This window comes from Oryzias latipes, chromosome 4 (genome assembly GCF_053564925.1).
Source record: "Oryzias latipes strain Hd-rR chromosome 4, Olatipes_Hd-rR_3.1".
In the NCBI taxonomy this organism is placed as follows: Eukaryota; Metazoa; Chordata; class Actinopteri; order Beloniformes; family Adrianichthyidae; genus Oryzias; species Oryzias latipes.
Window position 1 is genome coordinate 18,107,524 of NC_136240.1, and position 22,249 is coordinate 18,129,772.

Genomic DNA, 22,249 nt, shown 5'->3' on the forward strand with positions numbered 1-22,249 from the left:
AAACTCGTGAACATTACTCTTACTTGACTGTGCGTCGGCGTTCCCTTTGCAGCTTTTAACCATTTTTTGATGGTGTTTCTGCATTTCTGGGGTTTCTTGCAGCTTTGAGTCATGGTGAGAGTGCTCAGAGTTTAGATTCTTTGTAACGTCATGGTCAATGGATTTACTGTGTAAGCTCATACATTCTAGGTCCCCAAATTCATTCTCTGCAGCTGATTCCAAGACTTCAGCTTCTGCTATGGCGGCTGCAGCAGCACTTTCTAGTCGCAACTTGTGAAGATTTGCTTGGAGCTCCGCTTTCTTTCGTGCAGCCTCAGCTGCAGCCTTTTGTTGCTCCTCTTCAATATATGCTTGTGCTTTAATCATGTCGGCTTCTCGTTGAGCAAATGATGCTTGTGTGCGTGCAGCCTCCGCCTTTGCGCGTGCTCTGGCTGCTATAGCACTGGTTGAGGACAAGCGGCTGGTGCGTGAAGAGTTGGAGCATTGTGATCTTATTTCAAAGTCTTCGATATCTTTATCCATCAGGATGGCTGCTTTACTTGCAGAATAATATTGTATGTTTCAAAGTAGATCTCTTCTGGAGAAACCCGTCAGGTGGATGTCTTTTCACTATTCTGCCCTCACTGGAACTTTAGCGTGATTTCTACCTTGGCAGACAGCTAACAGGTTCCTCAATAAACACCCAGGAGTCATAAATGTCCATTATGTTAAAAATTCACTAATAAGGGAATACTACTGAAGTAATCATTTAATAGTACTAGCCAAATTTCATATTCATAAGTGCACATTTCGGGAGGGGGCACTATTCCAACTTTTTATGATTGAGTTAAACCAAAAACCAAAAAACCAAAACAATACATTCCTCTTCTAACCCCAAAGCTTTAAGAACTTGACACCTTGTATTTTTTTAGATGCAGAGAATAACAACTCACTGCTTTTCCTGCTTCTGTTTATTCAGGGTTTTTTTTTCAATCTATGTTTCCCTGGCACATTTTGTTACTCAGTTTTCTATCTGTATATTTTAAAATGTTCTCATTTTTGTATTAATGAGTCTGTAAGTTTTCAAAAAAGATTATTTAAAAAAAACTATTGCCAACGCTGTTGTTATTTCCCCTCCAAACCGGTAGATGGCAGTGTGAGATTACAGTGATTGCGGTGTCATGCAATCACAGAAAGAAAGTGACCTAGAGTGGAGGAGTGGTGGTAGCAATGCTTGCCTTGTGTATTCATTTATTTTCAAACTGCTCTCAGTCTTTTTGGCGCAAATGTACCAATAAAATCGTCTCAACGGAACTGTCTGAAGGTGAGGCTTGTTTATGACGTAAGCGTGCTTCTCGTTATAACACGCAAACAGAGGAAAATAACGTTAGCATCGTCGTCTGTTAGCCAAAGGCTTCCTTTAACTTTTCTAATGTGTCCAAGAATCTCAATGAATTTGTGCATAAATCATATGAACGCATGAAAACATTTCAAATTAAATGTCTAATTTTTTGGGAATAGTTAATTTATTTCAAATATAAATATTTCTAAATAGAGAATTTTAATCACTTTTAAGGAAGTACTTGTGTACTGTATTGTTTACCAACCAAATCAAATGAGCTTAATTGAGCCAAAAAACACGAGTCTCCACTTCTTGATGTTTTGCTTGATGCTTTTTTTCTGTTCCTCTTTAAAACATTAACATAGTGATCAAATGAAATATTTTTAGAAGCACCCAAATTAACTGTTTTAAAAAGAAACAAAGTTTTAGTACTCATTGTAGTTTTGTCTAGAAAATAATACATTTGAGCAGTTTTGCAGCAGTAAACCTGCATCACAATTTATTGGATGATCAGACTCTTGTTGAAGTGCAGATGTCACTGTGTTGCCTTGATTATATTTTGCTCTCATTACACTGCACTAATAACTCAAACTGTTTTACTTGACAGGGGCATTAATTTGAAGTGTGACAGTCTACGATGCATCCAGTTTGGAAGAGAGTGTTTCATCGTCTCCACAGAGCCCTTCTTATTTCAAAGAGGCATCAATCAGGTTATGCTGAGCACACACCCACCTGTACTTCTACAAAGACAACATCCAGGAAGCCGAGGCTCCTGGTTTCTCGTCTTTACCAGCCTTCGAACCTTCGGGATGTTGGCCAAGACAGCCGGCTGTCGGGAGAAATGACATGCAAGAGCCAGAGGCTCATGCATCAGGCCGGCCTCATTCATCCATTCAGTCCGGGGTGTTACGTCTACCTTCCTGCCACTGTCAGATCAATGGAGAAGCTGGTGAGTTTTTATCTTAAACAAAAGAAAAAACAAAAGCACAAAAATGACTAAATACCAGTTTGACTTTTTATTCAAAATGTTATCATGACATGGAAAAATACTACATTTTGCTACTACTTTTGGTTCTGTAACTGTTGCTTTCAATCAACAGATGAGAGTAATAGACCAGGAGATGCAGGGGATTGGAGGGCAGAAGCTGGACATGCCCAGTCTGTGCTCAGCAGATCTCTGGAGAACTAGTGAACGATGGGATTTGATGGGAAAGGAGCTGTTCCGTCTAAAAGACCGGCATGGTGCAGACTATTGCCTGGGTCCCACTCACGAGGAGGCCGTGACCACTCTTGTTGCTCACCAGGCAACGCTCTCATACAGACAGCTACCTCTGCTACTGTACCAAGTAGGTTTTTTGCTATAGTTACTATCACTTTTTCTGTTATAAGCTGCCCTTTTACTTTGTGATTTCTCTCATCCAAAACCAGATAACCCGCAAGTTCAGGGATGAGCCAAAACCAAAGTTTGGTCTTCTCAGAGGCCGAGAGTTTTACATGAAAGACATGTATTCATTTGATGTGAGTGAAGAAGCTGCTCAACAGACGTATGGATCTGTCTGTCAGGCGTACATCCAGCTTTTCACGCGTTTGGGCCTGCGCTGCGTTCAGGTACAGGCGGATACAGGCAACATCGGCGGTACCCTTTCCCATGAGTTTCAGTTACCAACAGACGTAGGAGAGGACCGACTTTTACTCTGTGGGAACTGCTCCTTTTCAGCTAATGTGGAGACTTTGTCATCAGGCACAACCCACTGTCCACAGTGCAAAACTGGAGCTCTGGTAGAGTCAAAGGGAATAGAAGTTGGGCACACGTTTTATCTGGGAAAGAAGTACTCCAGTGTATTCAAAGCCACCTTTAGCAACCCCCAAAACAAACCCTCCGTCACTGAAATGGGTTGCTATGGCCTTGGAGTGAGCCGCATTCTCGCTGCAGCCATTGAAGTGTTGTCCACAGACGAGGGAATCCGCTGGCCCGGTCTCATTGCTCCTTACCAGATCTGCGTTTTACCCCCCAAGAAAGGCAGTAAGGTCGAAGGGGCAGCAGTCTTAGCAGAGGAACTGGTGGACAGTTTGGGTGAAGACTTTCCTCACCTGAGGGGTGAGATTGTTCTTGATGACCGCACACAGATGACCATTGGAAAGAGGCTGAAGGACGCCAGCAGACTGGGCTACCCATATGTGATTGTGGTGGGGGAAGCAGCTCTACAGAATCCCCCCACCTTTGAGGTGATCTGTCAGCAGACTGCTGAGACGCTATTTCTGAGTAAAGACGGACTCCTGGATCTGCTCGGAAAAGTAGAAACTGTATAATAAACAGCTTTTGTTGTAAGAGTGTATAAATGTTTGACATGTGAGGTGATGGAATAAAAAACTGTAAAGCTTTTGATATCAAACTGGAGAAAACTTGTCCTTGGTTTTCAGTCTTTTATTTTATCAATGTTATAATGGAGTCTTAACGGGAATAAAGCATGTACCAGTACCAGTGTATGAATGAGAGAATTATGATGAAAACATTTTAAAGAGATCAAAATAAGTGTCATAATTCACAATTTCAAATCAATAAGTAAATTGATGTTGAACAAGGTTATGACAAAAATAGTCTTTGCTTAAGCTTTAGGTACACCACCACACTTAGTCTTAATCTGTTCTTTAGGTTGTTTGTTTTTTTACTTCAGTAAATAGTTTACTCTTTCCTTGAAGTCAATAGACTACTCCTATGCCAGTAGTTCTGTTGACCTACAGGGTTTTTATGAGCATGCTTGTAGGCAGAGAAATAAAAGAAAAGGCAACGATGAAGGACGTATAGCAGGAGCTTTGAATACAGTGACTTACAGGAAAACTAAAGTTGTCCAACACAATGGGAAGAAGGAAAGGTGGATTTCCTGGGTGTGCCAGATGGAGCAGAGCAGGGAGTTTGTAGTCAGCCGACTGTAGCACCTGGGTCACTGCCACAAGCTTTTTCCAGCAGCATTTTTCTCATCTGCAACTGATTCACAGCAATTTGAATAAATAAATACTCTGAAGTGCAAGTTTAAATTAAATGTACTTTATATATGTCCTACGTGAGAAAAATGCTTCAGGAACATTATAGAAACAGAAAAATGCATTGGAGTGTTCATTGGAGCGTGTCCTTAAGTTATGGGGTTTGTCTGGAAAAATATTTTATTTTTCTGGTAAAGGGCATTTCAACTTAAAGAAAAACTTTGGAGCTATGGCAGAATCTGGACTCATCACTGACTATAGAACGTTTTTGCACATATTTATTAGAGCCTCGTGCAAATGTAATCAGGCAACTGATTGGTTACACCTGTGGATACCTGACAGTGCCAGATTGGGGAATGGAAATTACGGCATCTGTGGTCACAAGAAATGTAAACAACAGAGACTAAATTGTCTCACCAAATATAAAGTGGTAATATTTCTTTGTTTTTTGTTTATTTTACACCCCCCCCCCCACACTCATACACACACCTTTTTTCATGTTGCATAATTTAGAAAAAAAACTTAAATGCAGTTACCAAGAAAAAGGGAAGGGGCTGCTGGGGAATTTGTGAGTTGTTATATATGGAAACAAAAGGAAGAGTTAAACCATCATTTTTGGTGAAACGAAAGGAAGAAACGTGTCAAACAGAGGTAAATACAGAAATAAATTGGTTTGTTGGAGCAAAACTTCGTAACAAGACAACCAAGCTTATCTAATTTGGTGCAATATAATTGTGATTAGCTCTTATCTTTATTTATGGGGGGTGTATTTTTTGTGTGTTTTTTTTTAACTGATAAAAATAGATTTGTTCTGTATAAAAATAATATCATTTTGAGTGGCAATTACAACAATTTTACTTTGTTATATCAGTAAAATAATATCTCATTGCAACACTTTCCTTTTTTAAATTCGTAACTCCCAACTAACATTGGTTAGTTCTCTACCTAAACAAGATTGTAAATAAAGAACATTTTAAAAGCGAGCTTATCTGGAGGTGGAACCAAAGACATGCGTCATGTGATTCCGCTCGGACCTTTAATTGTGCAGTACGGTTAGGAAAATGTGTAAACAAGATGTCTGAAGAACATTTTACACTGGACGGCCTCTGGTCTTGTTTCCCCTCAAATAATCGGCGTTGTGACGCTTCGTAATTGTAAAACTTTTTTGGAATGTACATATTTGTAACAAAGATGGCGGCAGAGACTCATAGCGACAGTCACAGTGACGACGGCATGATGGACGAGTTCTTCATGGACAAATTCAAGACGCAGAGAAACGCCTTCAGTCTGAGTAAAAATTTAGCATATCAGCAATTGAAACTTGGTCTTTGACATTAAAACTGACGCCGTTTCTGGTGATGAGGCTAACTTCGTAATTTTTAATGTTTATTTAATTTATCCTCTCAAAGGATAACATATGCATGATGTTAAAATGTTTATTTTGTGACATGCAGGGAACATGCGCTTTGCACTGAATGACGCTGCAGCTGCAAAAAAAATCAAGCCAGGCCACCTTAAAGCCTTGATCAGATGTTATTAGCACTTAATGTGTAACTAGTACAAAAAAAAAAAAAATCCAACTGTTCTACCAAGTGCTGACACAGAATGTGTGATTTGGGGTCTATAGGTGCTCAGTGCTGCATTGAGCTGCACAACTTTTCAGAGGCTCTCCAGTGGTGTGACGAGGGGCTAAAGGAACATACCAACGATGGGAAGCTCAGAGAGCTGAGAGTCTAAAAAGCCTCACCTTATAGGTTCAGAAAGTGAGGATGACAAGGATCAATCTTCAGCAGCCATGGAGCAGCTGAGGTTGGACGGCCTCAGTTCTCAGGAAGTCACTGGGGCTCAGGTCTTCCAGGATGAGAAGTGCTTGTTGCACTGGCCTGTTCTTTTCCTCTACCCTGAGCATCAGCAGAGCGATTTCATCTCTGCTTTCTGTGAGAATGACTGGTAAAGTATCTTTTTTCAAAGGTTTTGGCTTCCTTTTTTAGGTGTCATCCTGCTTAATAACTATTAAAATCACTATGTTGGCGTAATAGTAGGATATTATTCAATTCATTGTTGTTCTAAATGTTAGAGTTTTACTATAATTGTTACTGTACAAAGCTTCACAAAATGCTATACTTTAAAAGCAGCAATTATTTGTTGAAGATTCTTTTTCACCTGGGGGGTATTCCAGGAAGCATGTTTAAACTACCCTAACTTTAACCCTGAACTCTGGCTGAAATCCACCTGAACTTGCTTAGTCTGGGTATGTCTTCCAAAAGACTGGACAAGAGTTAGCGTAGTTACGCTCGACATGGTAGCCCTGGGTTAATGCACGTGGACGACAAGTACATGAAGGCATTCTCAATGGATCGCCGATTTCCGGAGTTACCATGGAAACGTGTAAAGAAAAAAAGAGAGCGCTATACTTCAGTGAGACGGAGTCTGAGATTTTGATGACGGCATATGAAGATTATACGCCCATCAAAAAAGTAATACGGCTGCATCAGCAAAAGAAAGAGTTTGTGCTTGGAGAAAAAGAACTGACAAAGTCAACGCACAAGTTTCTATCTCATTTTCATTGTGATGCAAATTGCTTTAGGGAAAAAAAAAATACCGGTGTATATATATGCATAAATAAATAGCTCCCCAACTTAAATGAATTAATCAAATTGGCAACAATTGAGTTAAATTTATTCAATCTAATTTCTTACATCTATCCAACTCAATGATTTTTTATCCCGTGTGCTATCTTAGATGACCCCACCCTTACCTTGACGTGTTCTTCCTACCATGACAAAGGTGGATAAAGGTGGAAAGTTTTAATGTAATCCATATACACCAGTGGAGATCACAAATCATTGAAGAAAAAAGGTTCGGATGTCTAGATGACCCAACTCCCAACGTTTAAGTGCCTAGGATAGCACAAGGGTTAAACAACTTAAATTTACATATTTATCTAACTAAATGTCATATTACTTTAATTTAATTCAATGTTTTTCCATATTAATTTCTTGTACTTTTTAAACTCTCATATGTCTAAGTTAGAGACAGCAGATATTCTATTTTCTTATAAAAATGAAAATGAATGATGCAGAATTGATTTATAACATATGCATTTAGTTGTTATGACTGACTTTAACTGAACTTATTATGCCTTTATGAAGCACTAGGGGTGCTAAATAACCTCATCATCTTCTCACTCATGGTGCAGAAAGAATTAAACATCACAGGTTTAAATAACTCGGTAAAACAGCTACAACTAAACACATTTGGTCAAAAAGCCACACTTAAACCTAAATCCGTCCAGACAGGCAAAGGGAATGGTATCCCACAATTCCTTGCTTCCAATCTAACAGCAGCACCAAATTTACACCTACTTAATTGAATTAATTTGAATGAAAGTTCAATAACTGTCTGATAACTATGTGTAATTTTTAAGTTGACTGAATTAAAAAAAAGGATTTATCTTAACTGATGCAAATAAGTCAGTTGATCAATGTAAAAAAGTTTAACTTTAAACATCCATACATGGTCTCATCACCCTCTCATGGAGGAAAAAGTATTATTTGAACTTCTTCATCCACTAAATCATATTCAAATGGACACATCATGCTGCTTCACCTCTCTGAAAACAAACTAACTTTCAACTAAACCTGCTCCAGACCAGGTTATGTTCAGAGCATTAGTTGCTATGGCAACTTAACATACCCTGAAGCATACCTCCATTTTTGGAACCGAAAGCTGAGGTTATCAACTTCCTTAGCCTCAAACTTACCGTGGGAGCTAGCATAACCTGCTTTCTGGAATACCCCCCTGGTGAGGTTGTCTTAAGGTGGACTTACTGTCTTCAAAAAAAGAGAAGAAAATAAATAATGATGCCATTATAAAACACCAAGAGTCTTTATTTGTTTTGTTTTTTATCTTGGAATCTGGCACAAACATACCATGTAATCTAACACTATTTACGTTTCTTTTTTTTATTACATGACTATTTCTTATTTCAGTCCTTTACGAAGAAACATTTAGAAAGTATTTTCCCAATTCTTTTATTGAAATGTTATTGCTAAAAATGTCCACAGGTGGGAGCTGTCATCAAATTCTAAACATTTCACCGTTATTAGATACAAACTTTGTGCTTGTTTTTTTTTTCTAAATTATTGTTTATTTATGATCTCATAAAGTGCAGCTGTTTTCCTGCATTACCCGCTGTCTTTCTGTCAAATACTGACACCAACTAAACGACAGGTAGACAAAGAATACATTCATGGAAAATAGACATGTTATCAAAATGTCTACAATTTAATAAAGAATGACATTATTAGCATGAGCTGAGTTAATCTAAAGGCTCGCAATGATCCTGGTGTTGCGCAATGTTTAGACAGCGCTGCCTTAACCCTCTAATACAGTGGCCAAGAACCGCAATTGCAGCAAAAATAAAAAAGCAACTGCAAACAAAAAGAAAATGAAATGCAAATAAAAAATAAACGCTGCAAATAATAACCGCCATCACACCAAAAAGGGGGAAAAAAAACGATGCAAAAAAAAATATTTATAGAAATGCAAACATAACAAAAGCGATGCATCTACAAGTAAAGCCTTAGCGTAAGTGACATCACCAAGAAAGTGACGCCACAACAGATCTGGGGTCAGTTTTCTGAATGTCCACCAGAAGTGGATTGGCTTTTGCTACACACACCGCTGTGAAAAGGAGGAATACAAGAGCGTGAATCGGAAACTGAACGAGAAAGTGAAGTAAGTGTAAATGTTGGTGTTAAATTTTACTATGTGTAATTTTGATTTTATTTGGTTTGGGCAGAGGTGGCCCCAGGTTTTATTCCGGTTATTATTGTTAGCTTCGGCTAACGCGCAGACCATTGATCAGAAAAACCACTAATCAAGCTGCGTTCACGCCGAATGCAATTCGCGGGCAAATTTGCGTCTAGCGCCACTCTTTTGCCAGGCTATGCTGGCCGTCAGTCTAAAAAATGTGTTTCAGAGCTTGTAGCTAATGTTTTTAGCCTGATGGCTACATGGTGGAACGACGCTGAAGTTGGCTTCCGATTCACATCTTTCGAGCTTTGCGAGGGCACGAAAGGAACATTCCACTGCATTTATCGCACCATAGTCATCTAAAACCGGTTCCTGTTCAAAAACTACAGGACCTGGATTCAATTATGCATTTGATTCTAAAGAATTCCTTAAACACAGTTTCTGATTTGTGGAAATGTGAAAAAGGATGATTTTTATCACATTTTATGCACTGAGTCCACCTCAGACCAGGTCCTATTGAAAAACCGCTGGACCTGGACTGCTCACATCTGGATTACATTTTGACTTAGATAGTAAAGAATACATTGAACAAAGTTTCTGATTTGTGAAACCTTTACCTGATTTGTGAAAATGTGAAATAGTGTCATAATAGCATGTCATAATGTCATAATAATTGTGCATAATTTTAATATAGGTGGTTTGTATTGTCAATCAATCAAGAAATCAAGAATTCCACTGGCTTTGGGTGCTTTTAGACCAATGATTTTTTTGTGTAAAAGTTAATGTTGCCACACCCAATATTTGTTATACTTTCTGTTATACTCTGAAACATAAGTTGTATTGCAGCATTTTTTTATATAATGCTTTGTTAGCTTGTTCCTGTAATAAAAAATACTGGACTACAGACATTTTTGTAAAGTTTTTTTCAGGCATAGAAAACTTTGACAAACGAAATGACAGGAGAGAGAGGAAAATGACATATAGCTAATGCCATACACAAAAAGGTTGTATTAGTTTAGTTCTGGGTGCCCAAATCCAGGTCTTGAAAGAATGCTTCCTGCTGGTTTTGGGATCCCCTGGTTTTGTTGCAATGCAAATACGTCCTTAAAGGTTTTGCAGACCAGCAATGTTTTTTAGGGTGATTTAGTTCTCAAAAGCTGATTCCCACAGCAAAGAAGCTCTTAGACCACTATGTTGTTACAGTTCTCCAAAGAGGGTTTCATGCTCATCCCCACCAGGAGTTGCTGGCACTGGCAAGATGCTGGTGATGTGGTTCAAGGTTTGGTCAGATGTCGGGAAACTGCAATTGCTCCCATCAAATCTACAAGAAAGTACAGAAAAACGTTCATACTGAGCAACACATCAAAAAAAAAATTAGCCTTGTTAATTTTTTTAGTTTCATGGTTATTCTAATTAATTCTGTCCGCAGAGAAGCAAGTGGAATGTAGTTCAGTCTTCTGGTCAGGCCTGCATCTTTTAATATCCGTATACATTGCAAAGACTGACTGATATGTTGTGTTTTGTTTTCAAGTCGACGAATATTTCATCGTCGGAGTGGTTATTTCATAACTATGGCCCTCTGTGAAATATTTTTCCATCAAGTCCATCAAGTGAAGTAGCTTCACGATCTGGGGCTTTAAAAGGAGGACACTATTTTAGACGCTAACTGATGAACTGCATAATATTTTTTACAATTTTTTACATTGTTTACATTATCACGTGTGTGTGACATGATAGTGATTTGAGTTCTTGGGGAATCTAACTATTCAATGTAAAATTAATGAATTGAAAATGTCTAAGTGAAAGATTACTTTCAAACAAGTATTATAATAGTCGGTAAGGAAATACATTACTTGAGTAAGAGATTTTCTTTACAGAAATCAGTCTGGGGCAACTCCTTACATGTTTTTTTACTGCAAAAGTTTAGAAGTTTCTTAATTACTGTAAGGAGTAGCTAATTCGTTTTTCTGTCAAATTACAATTCAAAGAAGGAAAGTATGGATGCATATTCAAACGAGTCAAATGATTAACAGTAAAAAAATTCACTCAGGTACTTTCTCAAAAGTCTCTCTGTTTAAATACATATTTAATAAAATGCACACTATAGCAACCCAACCTTTTTGTTAAACACCGTCATATTTGGCATGATCTAAAAAAATTAAAAATAAATTTGCATCAACGTGATTATTTGTCTTGCTAAATTTAACATAAATACAACATATCATATATGACAAATACAAATATTGAAAATATTTTTCTTATTTTCATAGCGACAATTAAAAACACGCGGAAACGGAGGCGGCGGTCAGGCAGCTCTCTATGACCATATGGCAGCCAGCTAGCAGCCTGGGAGCTGATGGAGCTCCCTCGCTCATGAAACCTGAATGAATGACGTGATTGCCAATGTTTTTGTAGAACTCTTCATAATAAATGACCATGATCTCTCAACACCACCTGCGTCTCCCATGCATTGTAATCTAGATATGATAAACACAGACACCATCCATGTAGCCATCAGGCTGAAAACATTAGCTTAAAGCTTCTCCCACATGTGTGTGCAGCTAGTACCTACAAGCTCAAAAACACATTTTTTAGACTGACGGCCAGCAGAGACTTTGCCGCGCTGCAAAGGAGAGGCGGTAGACCATGGGTGCCCAAAGTAGGGCCCGCAGGCCAAATTTGGCTCACCAAGTCGTGCCTGTAGAGGCTGCGGAGTGTTTAGTTAAAACCCCTTAACTTTTCCCATTCGTTCATGGAGCGGCAACGGCAGTAACAAAACGGATAAGAGGCATTTTTATCAAATTTGGGAGGAGGATTATTTTTCTACTGAAATCTTTTCTCTGGCTGTTTGCCTTTTTTGTCAGATTTAGATTTAGATCTGCTTTATGGTCATTGTGCATAGTACAATGAGATTTAAGCATCGCCATCAGTGCAAGTACCGCAAGGAAGGGAAAAAAATAATAAAAAACATTGTAATACAATAAAATCAAACAAGCAAACAAACAGTATACACAAGTGTGCAAATATAAGCTGTAAACTGTAATGAAGAGTGCCGAAATAATTGTGCAAAATTGCAGATGAAAACTGTGTGTAAACATGTCAAAAGTGCAAGAGGTGGTAATGAGGTAGAGAGTTGACACTGTGGACAGAGAAGTAAACAGGAATATGGATTTTATCTGTGCATTTGGGAATTGAGGATTGTTATTGCTTTTGGAAAGAAGCTGTTTTTTAGTCTGTTCGTTGTGCTTCTGATGCCTCTGTAGCGCCTCCCAGAGGGCATCAGGTTGAACAGGTTTAAGCCAGGGTGTGAACTGTCCTTGACGATGTTGTGAGCTCTAGTGAGACAGTGCGCGGAGTAGATGTCCGTCAGGGTGGGGAGAGGGCACCCAATGATTTTTGGAGCCGTCTCTACGATCTTCTGAAGTCTCTTTTTATCCGCGGCCGTGCAGCTGCCAAACCAAACAGTTATGCAGTATGTGAGCAGGCTCTGGATGGATGACTGGTGGAAGGTCAGCAGCAGTTTGGTTTTAATTTTGTTCTTCCTGAGGACCCTCAGAAAGTGCAGACGCTGCTGAGCCTTCTTGATGATGGCAGTGGTGTTGGCTGTCCCCCTGGGAATGAATCCGACCACCGTGGTGTCGTCGGTAAACTTGATGATGCAGTTGTTGTTGTGGCTTGGGCTGCAGTCATAAGTGTAGAGGCAGTACAGCAGGGGGCTTAGCACACAGCCCTGTGGGGCGCCGATGTTCAGTGTGCGGGTGGAGGAGCAGTGGGGGCCCAAGTCTCACAGTCTGTGTTCGGTTTGTGAGGAAGTTGTTAATCCAATTGCATGTGAGGGGTGGGAGGCCAAGAGTGAGCAGTTTATTTCAGATTCTTACCGGGATTATTGTGTTGAAAGCAGAACTGTAACAAATCCACGGATTACAGTTCTGCTTTCAGCACAATAATCCCGGACAGACTCGGACAGCAGTCTGTGGCTCTACTTAAAGAGTACAATATACACCGCTACTACGAGACTAAACACACAGTTTTATCCAGACACAAAGGTAAGGCGCAAAAGACAAATTCTAGGGAGTTCCAATCTAAACTTCTGTCACAGCAAGCCACCCTCATGATGCCCTCAGCAGCACAGGACAGCGCCACATTGGCTAGCTACGAAAGTTCGGCGTTAATTGCGGAGAGTGGGAGATCCAGAGAGATTTTAAAAAATATGTTACTTACGTTTTAGCCTCACTAATGTGTGTTACCGTGAAAAGTACCAAATACAAATAAATAAACTAAATTATATTCTTTATTCCCTGCTTTTATTTCATGACGTGCAAAAAATGATTGTATTTGGCCTACGGACTGGGATCACATTTAGATTTTGGCCCTTTGAGCGAAAAAGTTTGGTCACCCCTGCGGTAGACGCAAATTGGCCCGCGAATCGCATTCGGCGTGAACGCAGCTTGATTAGTGGTCTTTCTGAACAATGGACTGGGTGTATCTGCGCGTTAGCCGAAGCTAACAATAACAGGAATATAAAACCTGGGGCTACCTCTGCCCAAACCAAATAAAATCAAAACTAGACATAGTAACATTTAACACCAACATTTACACTTACTTCACTTTCTCGTTCAGTTTCCGATTCATGCTCTTGTATTCCTCCTTTTCGCAGCGGTGTGTGTAGCAAAAGCCAATCCACTTCTGGTGGACATTTGCTGTGGCGTCACTTTCGTGGTGATGTCACTTCCGTGGTGACGTCACTTCCGCTAAGGCTTTCCCTGTATTTGTAGCTGTTTTCCTAGAAGCATTGCTTTTTTATGCCTGCATTTCTTTTCTTTTTTTTGCATCGCCTTTTTTTTTTCTTTTTTGCTGTGATGGCGGTTATTATTTGCAGCGTTTATTTTTGATTTGCATTTCCTTTTCTTTATTTGCATTTAATTTTCTTTTTGTCTGCAGTTACTTTTTTTTTTGCTGCAACAGTGGTTCTTGGTCGCCGTACACTACCCCTCCCCTTTCCTCCTCTCGCGTGTGACAGGAGACGGGAGCAGCTGCAGGGACGGCAGCTCACAGGTTTCAGGCTGTTACAAACTCTGTCATATAACAGATAATAGGAATACCAATAGGGGCGCAGATTTTTTTCCAAGCACTGAGCTGCTGTCAACCCCCCCCCCCCCCCCCCCCCCCGTTACATTTGCGCCCCGGACAATTGCCCATATTACCTGTGCCTAAAACCGCCACTACTGTGCGCCCCCCTGGCATCGCATCGCCGAAGCACTGCCTTAACTTAAAAATGTTTCATGCAATATCATTTCAGCTTTTATGTGATGTTGCTGCTGCATGCTCGGTAGGTGTACCGGGTAGCCTGTTTACACATCCTCAGACTTAATTCCACATCAGCTTTGACCTCATCTTAGTGACCTTTCTATTTTTCATTCCAGCTTGTTTTTGCTTCCGTTGCAGAAAAACCTCAGCGTTTGTGGATTTTGTACATTTTGGTGTCTTGTGCAGTGGAAGACTATTTTCAAAACTATCTTTTGTTCCAGCAGAGAGATTAGCAAAGGTCCCAAATGTTTACGTTTTTTTATTTTGCAAGGGTATGTGGCAAATCAGAATAGACAAAACACTTTTTAATAAACTCTAAATAAATCTGGAAGATGATTTGAAAAAAATTCCAACTTAAAATGTTACTTTGAAGTCTTTATGGTCTGTGGTTGGCTCATAAAAGTGGGCGCCAAAGCACCTGGGGGGGCCATAGCACCTGGGGGCGCCATAGCAACTTGGGGCGCCATAGCACCCGGGGGCATCATCATCATAGCTGGAGGCTGCATGTTGATAACATATGGCTGCTGCGCGTTAATCACAACTGGGGCTTTCTTTCGATGCTTTAATTCACGATGCATCTGACACCAGCTGCAGGGTGCACAGTAATAAGATGCAGCAATGTCAGCAGCGATGGAGCCCTGTAAATTTTCACAGAAAATGTCTTTAATATTTCTAATTGTTTTTAAGATTCAACTTGAGGTGTTTATTGTTGTACCTTAATGCCATATCTGCTCCGCATGGCAGCCCTCATGGAGACAGCAACGGGAGGAACGAAGGCAGGGATCGGCAAAATTTGTGACCCTGTAGTACTAATATCTAACATGGGAAGACAATAGCGCTCTCCAAATCTTCCTGAAACTGTACAAGCAAGGCAAGGACCACACCAGCAACCATAGCAACCTGAAAAATAGATGAAGAAGTCAAAATTATTAGTTATGCAGACGATGCCCAGCTTTTTGTAGAGTTAGCTGACATCAAACCATTGGGAGCGTCAGACTATCTCTTTTATGCAGTCAATGCCATCAAACTGTCTTCAGGTAAACGACTACAAAACAAAAGTTGTTTAGATGCCAATAGAATTGTGTAAAGAAACTGAAGATCTGATTCCTAGAGGTGTGTATATATATCATTAGTTGAGTTTGATTTGATTTATTGGTTTATTTCAAGAAATATTGAAGAACAATACAACATGAAATAACACAATCACAAACTCATTTCAGAAACAAAGCAATGCATTGATTAAAAACTAAGACAAATTTAACTAAACCGTAAAAAGTAACTGTCGTCCGTTTAACAGCGTGATTAATCATAATCAAAGAGAAGTTTTGCAGTAATGCATACAATACACACAGATCCCATCTCCTCATATGCTTTAAGATTGATTTGAAGATACTTTTAATGGTTTTTAAACATCTTAATGGTCTTCCATCTTATCTCTCAGACCTCTTGGTAAAATAGGAACCCTCACTATTGCAGGCTTGGCTGCTGTAACAAAATTATGTCTGCCAAAATTTTACCAGAACCAGGAGAACTGATCACATCAACTCTGTTCTCAAATCCTGTCATGGTTACCATTTAAATATATAATCAGAGATAAAAAGCTTATGCTAGTTTATAAGTAATGTTAAGCCCAAATAAATAATGGAGTCGTCTGTGATTCACAAATCCAGCTGGAACCTGAGATCTGGAGCAATCAACCAGCTCATAGAACCAAGAGTCAGAACCAAACAGGCAGAACTTGATTTCAGCTGCTATGTAGAGCACAGATGGAACCAGCTTCCTGATTAACTCCAATTCTCTCATTTTTTATCTTTGTTCAATCCAAAAACAGCTTTTTTTGCAGCCTTTGTAAAAAGAAGAAAAAAACAACACTTAATACAATCACATTTATATTCATCTTGTATAATTTTTTGTACTATTTAAATAAAAATGAAAAATATATATATAAATTATTTCTGCATGTTGGAAAAGATTTTTCATCTGTTCTCTTCTTGAAACTGCCTTATCTGAATGTTTAAGGAAGCACAACATTTGGTACTTACAAGTGCTGGCATCCTCAAAGCAGTCAAAGAGATCAGTGTTCCAATCTGTAAGTCTTCTTTCTCCCATTGCATGAAAACTTCTGCTACAGACACACAAATCTGACCAGAGATCAAAAGGAGAAAAGCTTGTCAATAAACACTGAACTGTTTAGTCTGAAAAAGTCCTTAAGCTACACCATTTATCCTTTAAGTTGATAACATTTAATTTAAATACCTGCTTAACTTTGCCTAATAAGTTAAAAGTCTAAAAGAATGAAAAGTATCTGCTTTTCCTGTGTGCCCAGGACTTCTGTATCACTGAGGGAATGGTGAGTGAATTAAAGTTGGTGGTTTGACTGTAGTCACTCTCACAGAATAAAGTACCGGTAAATGCAAATGATGATGGAAATCTGAACCTGCAGGAAGAGGACTTAAACCATAAGGTCAAGGAAACAGGAGATCTAACCTTATTCCCCAGGAAGAAACACAGAATTCCCAAAACTTGATTAACTTTCAATTCAGAGGTTCCAGAAAGATTTAAAATTTAACAAATCCTCATTTCAAAAGTGAACGTTGGAGTCATTTTAACGTTTTTCAGCAAATTCTAAAATGAACTTGTGGAGTTTTTTTTTTTTTTTTAAGTATTTCAACTTTTATCATCTATATATGAGAAAAAGGAACAAACTCTTCACATTCAGAGGACAAAATCCTTGTGTATTACAACCAATTTTATTTTTTTTCATTAAAAAAATGTTTTCTATTTTAGTGCCACGTTTTATTTATCAAAATGCTATATTTTATTAGTCTTTGCATCAGTTGTTTTTTTCCAAATACCTTCGGACACCTGGAGCAAAAACACAAACAGCAATGTTGCCCAACTTAAAACTTTTCAAATACAAAAATCATACAAACTTTACTTGTACAGCACTTTTCAGGCAAAGATGTTGCAACTTAAACTGCTTGTCAAGATGCTAACTAAAAATAAAAACTTACCAGTGCACACACAGACAATTTAAAATACTGTAGTAAAATTGGGATTATAAGAAAAGAAAAAAATCACACAGGAAGAGGATTGGAAATGGGATGCATAGGTCAACCTAAGCAGACTAACGAGAACTATCCATACTATCAAAAATATCAAGTAGGAATGCAAACAAAAACACACAAACACTGGAGTCAGATTTGCTTTTCAAATGTGTTATGTAAAAAAACTGTGCTCAAGATTTCCCTCACATCTAACCCTTTCTTCTGCATCCACCTCAGGTTCGTGTGCAAATGCAGTAAAATCCCCTGCACTACATCAACCTATCTGCTTAAACGGAACTATTGCTTCAGTCTCATTCTTCTCTGTTCTCTTGGAGTGTGTAGACCTGCTAATCCCGTTTAAACACAACAACAAACTGTACAGTCATGGCCAAAAGTTTTGGAAATGTGACAAAAATTAGTTTTCACAAAGTTTGCTGCAAAACTGCTTTTAGATCTTTGTTTCAGTTACAGTCAAGATCATAAATACTTGGACAGAGACATATTCTTTCAAATTTTGTTTCTGTACATTACCACAGTGAATTTTAAATGAAACAACTCAGATGCCATTGAAGTGCAGACTTTCAGCTTTTATTCCATGGGTTGTACAAAAAGATTGCATAAAAATGTGAAAAACTAAAGCTTTTTTAAACACAATCCCTTCATCTCATGGGCTCGTAAGGAATTGGACAATTGACTCCCATGCTATTGCATTGGCAGGTGTGGGCAATTCCCTTATGTCATTATGAGTGAAGCAGATAAAAGGCCTGGAGTTGTTTACAATAATAATAATAATTGATACGTTATGTATGCCACAATGGGGAAAATCTTCTCCGCATTTGACCCATACCCTGGGGGAGCGGTGAGCTGCAGCCGAACCGTGCTCAAGAGGCAATAGCGTTAAGATTGTTGCCCAAGGACCCTCACTGAGTGATGTTAACTGCTCGCCATTGATATGGTAATTGCCCCCTGTACCATTGCTCATTCCCCTCCGGGAATCGAACCCTGGATTCCTGCGTGGTGATTTGAGGACTCATGCTTGCATTTTGAAGATTTTGCTGTGAACATACAACATGCGGTCAAAGGAGCTCTCCATGCAGGTGAAAGGAGCCATCATTAAAATGAGAAAACAGAAAAAAAACATGCGAGAAATTGCTACAGTGTTAGGAGTGGAAAAATCAACAATGTGGTACATCCTGAGAAAGAAAGAAAGCACTGGTGAACTCAGCAACGCAAAAAGACCTGGACGTCCACGGAAGACAACAGTGGTGGACGATCACAGAATCATTACCATGGTGAAGAGGAACCCGTTCACAACAGCCAACCAAGTGAACAACACTCTCCAATATCCAAGTCTACCATAATGAAAGTAGATACAGAGGGATGCAAGATGCAAGCCACTCATAAGCCTCAAGAATAGGAAGGCTAGATTGGACTTTTCTAAAAAGCATCTAAAAAAGCCAGCATGGTTCTGGAAAAACATTCTTTGGACAGATGAATCCAAAATCAACCTCTACCAGAATGATGGCAAGAGAAAAGTATGGAGAAGGCATGGAGAAGCTCATGATCCAAAGCACACTACATCATCAGTAAGACACTGTGGAGGCAGTGTGATGGCCTGGGCGTGCATGGCTGCTAGTGGCACTGGGACACTAGTGTTTATTGATGACGTGACGCAGGACAGAAGCAGCCCAAGGAATTCTGAGGTGTTTAGAGACATACTGTCTGCACAGATCCAGGTGAATGCAGCCAAACTGATTGGGCGGCGTTTCATAATACAGATGGACAATGATCCAAAACATGTAGCCAAAGCAACTCAGGAGTTTATTAAGTGGAATATTCTTGAATGGCCAAGTCAGTCACCTGATCTTGACCCAATTGAGCATGCATTTCACTTGTTGAAGACTAAACTTCAGACAGAAAGGCCCACAAACAAACAGCTACTGAAAGTTGCTGCAGTAAAGGCCTGGCAGAGCATTCAGAAGGAGAAAACCCAGCATATGGTGATGTCCATGAGTTCAAGACTTCAGGCTGTCATTGCCAGCAAAGGGTTTTCAACCAAATATTAGTAATGACCATTTTGTTTTCAGTTATTTCATTTGTCCAATTACTTACGAGCCCATTAAATGAAGGGATTGTGTTTAAAAAAAGCTTTAGTTTTTCACATTTTTATGCAATCTTTTTGTTCAACCCATGGAATAAATGCTGAAAGTCTGCACTTCAATGACACCTGAGTTGTTTTATTTAAAATTCACTGTTGTAATGTACAGAAACAAAATTAGAAAGAATGTGTCTCTGTCCAAATATTTATGGTCCTGACTGTACTTCTTCGATATACTAAAATAAAATTGCAAGCTCTTGATACGTTTTAAAGGCTTTTGTGGACAATCACATGACATTTATACAAAGAGTCAGTGTTTGCAGTGTTGGCCCTTGTGTTTCAGGACCTCTGCAATTCGACTGCGCAGTCTCTCAATCAGCTTCTGGGTCCAAATCCTGACTGATAGCAATCCATTCTTTCATAATCACTTCTTGGAGTTTGTCAGAATTAGTGGGGTTTTTGTTTGTCCACTCGCCTCTTGAGGGTTGACCACAAGTTCTCAATGGGATTCAGATCTGGGGAGTTTCCTGGCCATCGACCCAAATTTCAATGATTTAGTCCCTGAGCCACTTACCCGCATTTTCACGACCATGGGCGCAGCGGGTTATAGGGCGCGGTCTCAGTTACGGGGGATTTCTCAGTTATTGACACATACAAAAGGCGCACCGGGTGTTAAGGCGCCGGCATGTCAATGCCCCGTTTGGAACCTCAGACCCTCCAGAGTGGGTTAATAAAAGAACCAGGCTCTGTTCTTTTAGAGGAAACCTTTTTTTTATTACTGTTCTCCCTAACTGGGTAATACAAACTGAATGTTCACACACTCACTTGCCCGTGTGTCTCCCTTCCTCCTTATCCTACACACGCGCTTAGCAAAGACAGCGCTGCCTTCAAGACAAACATGTACACACACACACACAAAGTTGCGCAGTGTCTCTGCTTTTCACCTTCCTATATGCGCTGGCAAAAACACCGGCGTAACCCTTGTGCTATCCTAGGCACTTTAACATTGGGAGTTGGGTCATCTAGACCCACTAGACACTGCTCTGAACCTTTTTTCTTCAATGATTTGTGATCTTCACCAGTGTCCATGGATTACATTAAATCCTTTCCACCTTTATCCACCTTTGTCATGGTAGGAAATAACACGTCAAAGTAAGGGTGGGGTAATCTAAGACAGCACAACGGTTAAGCACACACACACACCAAGTATGTGTTTAAAAAAAAACCAGGGGGAGCAAATCTGAGTTAGTTTTGATTTATTTTTTATTTTTCCTACACGTAGCTGATAACTGCAGTTCAAATATGGTTTCAGCCATTTTGTAAACACTGTTGAGGGGACCTGGCCCTTAGCCCCACCAATGGCCACTAAGACTCATGGGTAGTGTTGATTCTCACACCATGAGTTAGGGAGCTGTGAAAAGAAGTGACAATCATGTGGCTTTTCTGTCTATAAATGATTATCTCCTTCTGCTGTGACTCAAAATAATACATTAAGTGCAATGTCTCATAAGGTGCGCCTTTCAGTTTGGAATAGATGCCAGACTGAAAAGAGCACCAAATAGTCGAAAAATACGGCAACTATCACTTTTGTCTTATGGGACGGAGCTCCATCATGCTCGAACATGCATTTTAAGTTCCAATGACTCTTCCTCTATACAGTGGTACGAGAAAGTTTGGGCACCCCTGATAATTTCCACGATTTTTTTTCATAAATCATTGATTGTTTAGATCATCAATTTCAGTCAAATATATCACATAGCATATGAACACAGTTATTTTTGAGAAGTGAAATGAAGTTTATTGGATGTAACCCTTGTGCTATCCTAGGCACTTTAACGTTGGGAAGTTGGGTCATCTAGACCCACTAGACAGTGCGCTGAACCTTTTTTCTTCAATGATTTGTGATATTCACTGGTGTCCATGGATTAATGAAATCTTTCCACCTTTATCATGGTAGGAATAACACGTCAATTCAAGGGTGGGGTCATCTAAGATAGTACAAGGGTGAAAGAAACTTAAAACATAGGCAGATGTGTAAATTTGGGCACCCCTGTTGTTTTATTGATTTGACTACCTTTAGCAATAATTATTGGAACACAAAATTTGTATTATAAGCTCATTTACCCTTGACCTACATACACACGTGAAGCCAATCACGAGAAGAGGTATTTAAGGTGGCCAAGAGCAAATTTTACTCCTCTTTGCACCTTCTCTGAAGATTATCAACATGGGAACCGCAAAACAGCCGTCAGATGACCTGAAAACAAAGATTGTTCAACATCATAGTTTAGGTCAGGGGTCGGCAACCCATGGCTCCGGAGCCACATGTGGCTCTTTCTTCCTTCTGTTGTGGCTCCCTGTGACTTTGGAAAATAATGAGTATTTTATAATAATTAAATTTTATTTTAGTTTGTTCATTTATCATGGCATTTCAAAGGCGCTGCGGGCTCCGCACGAAGCGTGCCACGTAAAAAACAGCTTCGTAATCAGCTTGTATTTATCGGGCTTGAACTGCAGAGCTGATAGCAGGACGACACACGCGGGGTGGCTTCAATAAACACTCCGGTGGAGGGGACTCCGCGTCACCGGAGTGTGACGCGGGGCAGAGAGCAACTTTCTGATGACAGAGAGTTTGTGCCAGTGTTGCCAGATAGAGTCACAGTTTTCCAGCCCAAAAGACATCTGAAAACCGCTAGACCCAGCCAAAAACCGCCCAACACAGCTTTTGTTGATATT

General features: G+C 39.6%; 1 protein-coding gene and 1 long non-coding RNA gene across 3 annotated transcripts; one reads left to right on the top strand and one right to left on the bottom strand.

Moving 5' to 3' along the window:
• The first annotated feature begins 1,099 nt into the window (after positions 1-1,099).
• On the top strand, positions 1,100-3,724 carry pars2 (prolyl-tRNA synthetase 2, mitochondrial). Of its 2 annotated transcripts, none has more exons than XM_023954319.2 (4): positions 1,100-1,303; positions 1,929-2,270; positions 2,422-2,667; positions 2,750-3,724. In XM_023954319.2, exons 2-4 carry the CDS (start codon positions 1,959-1,961, stop codon positions 3,629-3,631), a joined length of 1,440 nt encoding a protein of 479 aa, XP_023810087.1. In that variant the 5' UTR covers positions 1,100-1,303; positions 1,929-1,958; the 3' UTR covers positions 3,632-3,724. The 2 variants fall into 2 exon arrangements, with proteins under 2 accessions (XP_023810087.1, XP_078802081.1); XM_078945955.1 differs by having other exon boundaries at positions 1,169-1,321.
• An 11,034-nt stretch (positions 3,725-14,758) lies between these two features.
• On the bottom strand, positions 14,759-16,737 carry LOC101164880 (uncharacterized). Its single transcript, XR_013655539.1, has 4 exons — positions 16,625-16,737; positions 16,411-16,509; positions 15,084-15,268; positions 14,759-15,006 (listed from the first exon to the last, which is right to left on the bottom strand). It is a non-coding gene; the product is annotated as an uncharacterized LOC101164880 (long non-coding RNA).
• Positions 16,738-22,249: the final 5,512 nt, after the last annotated feature.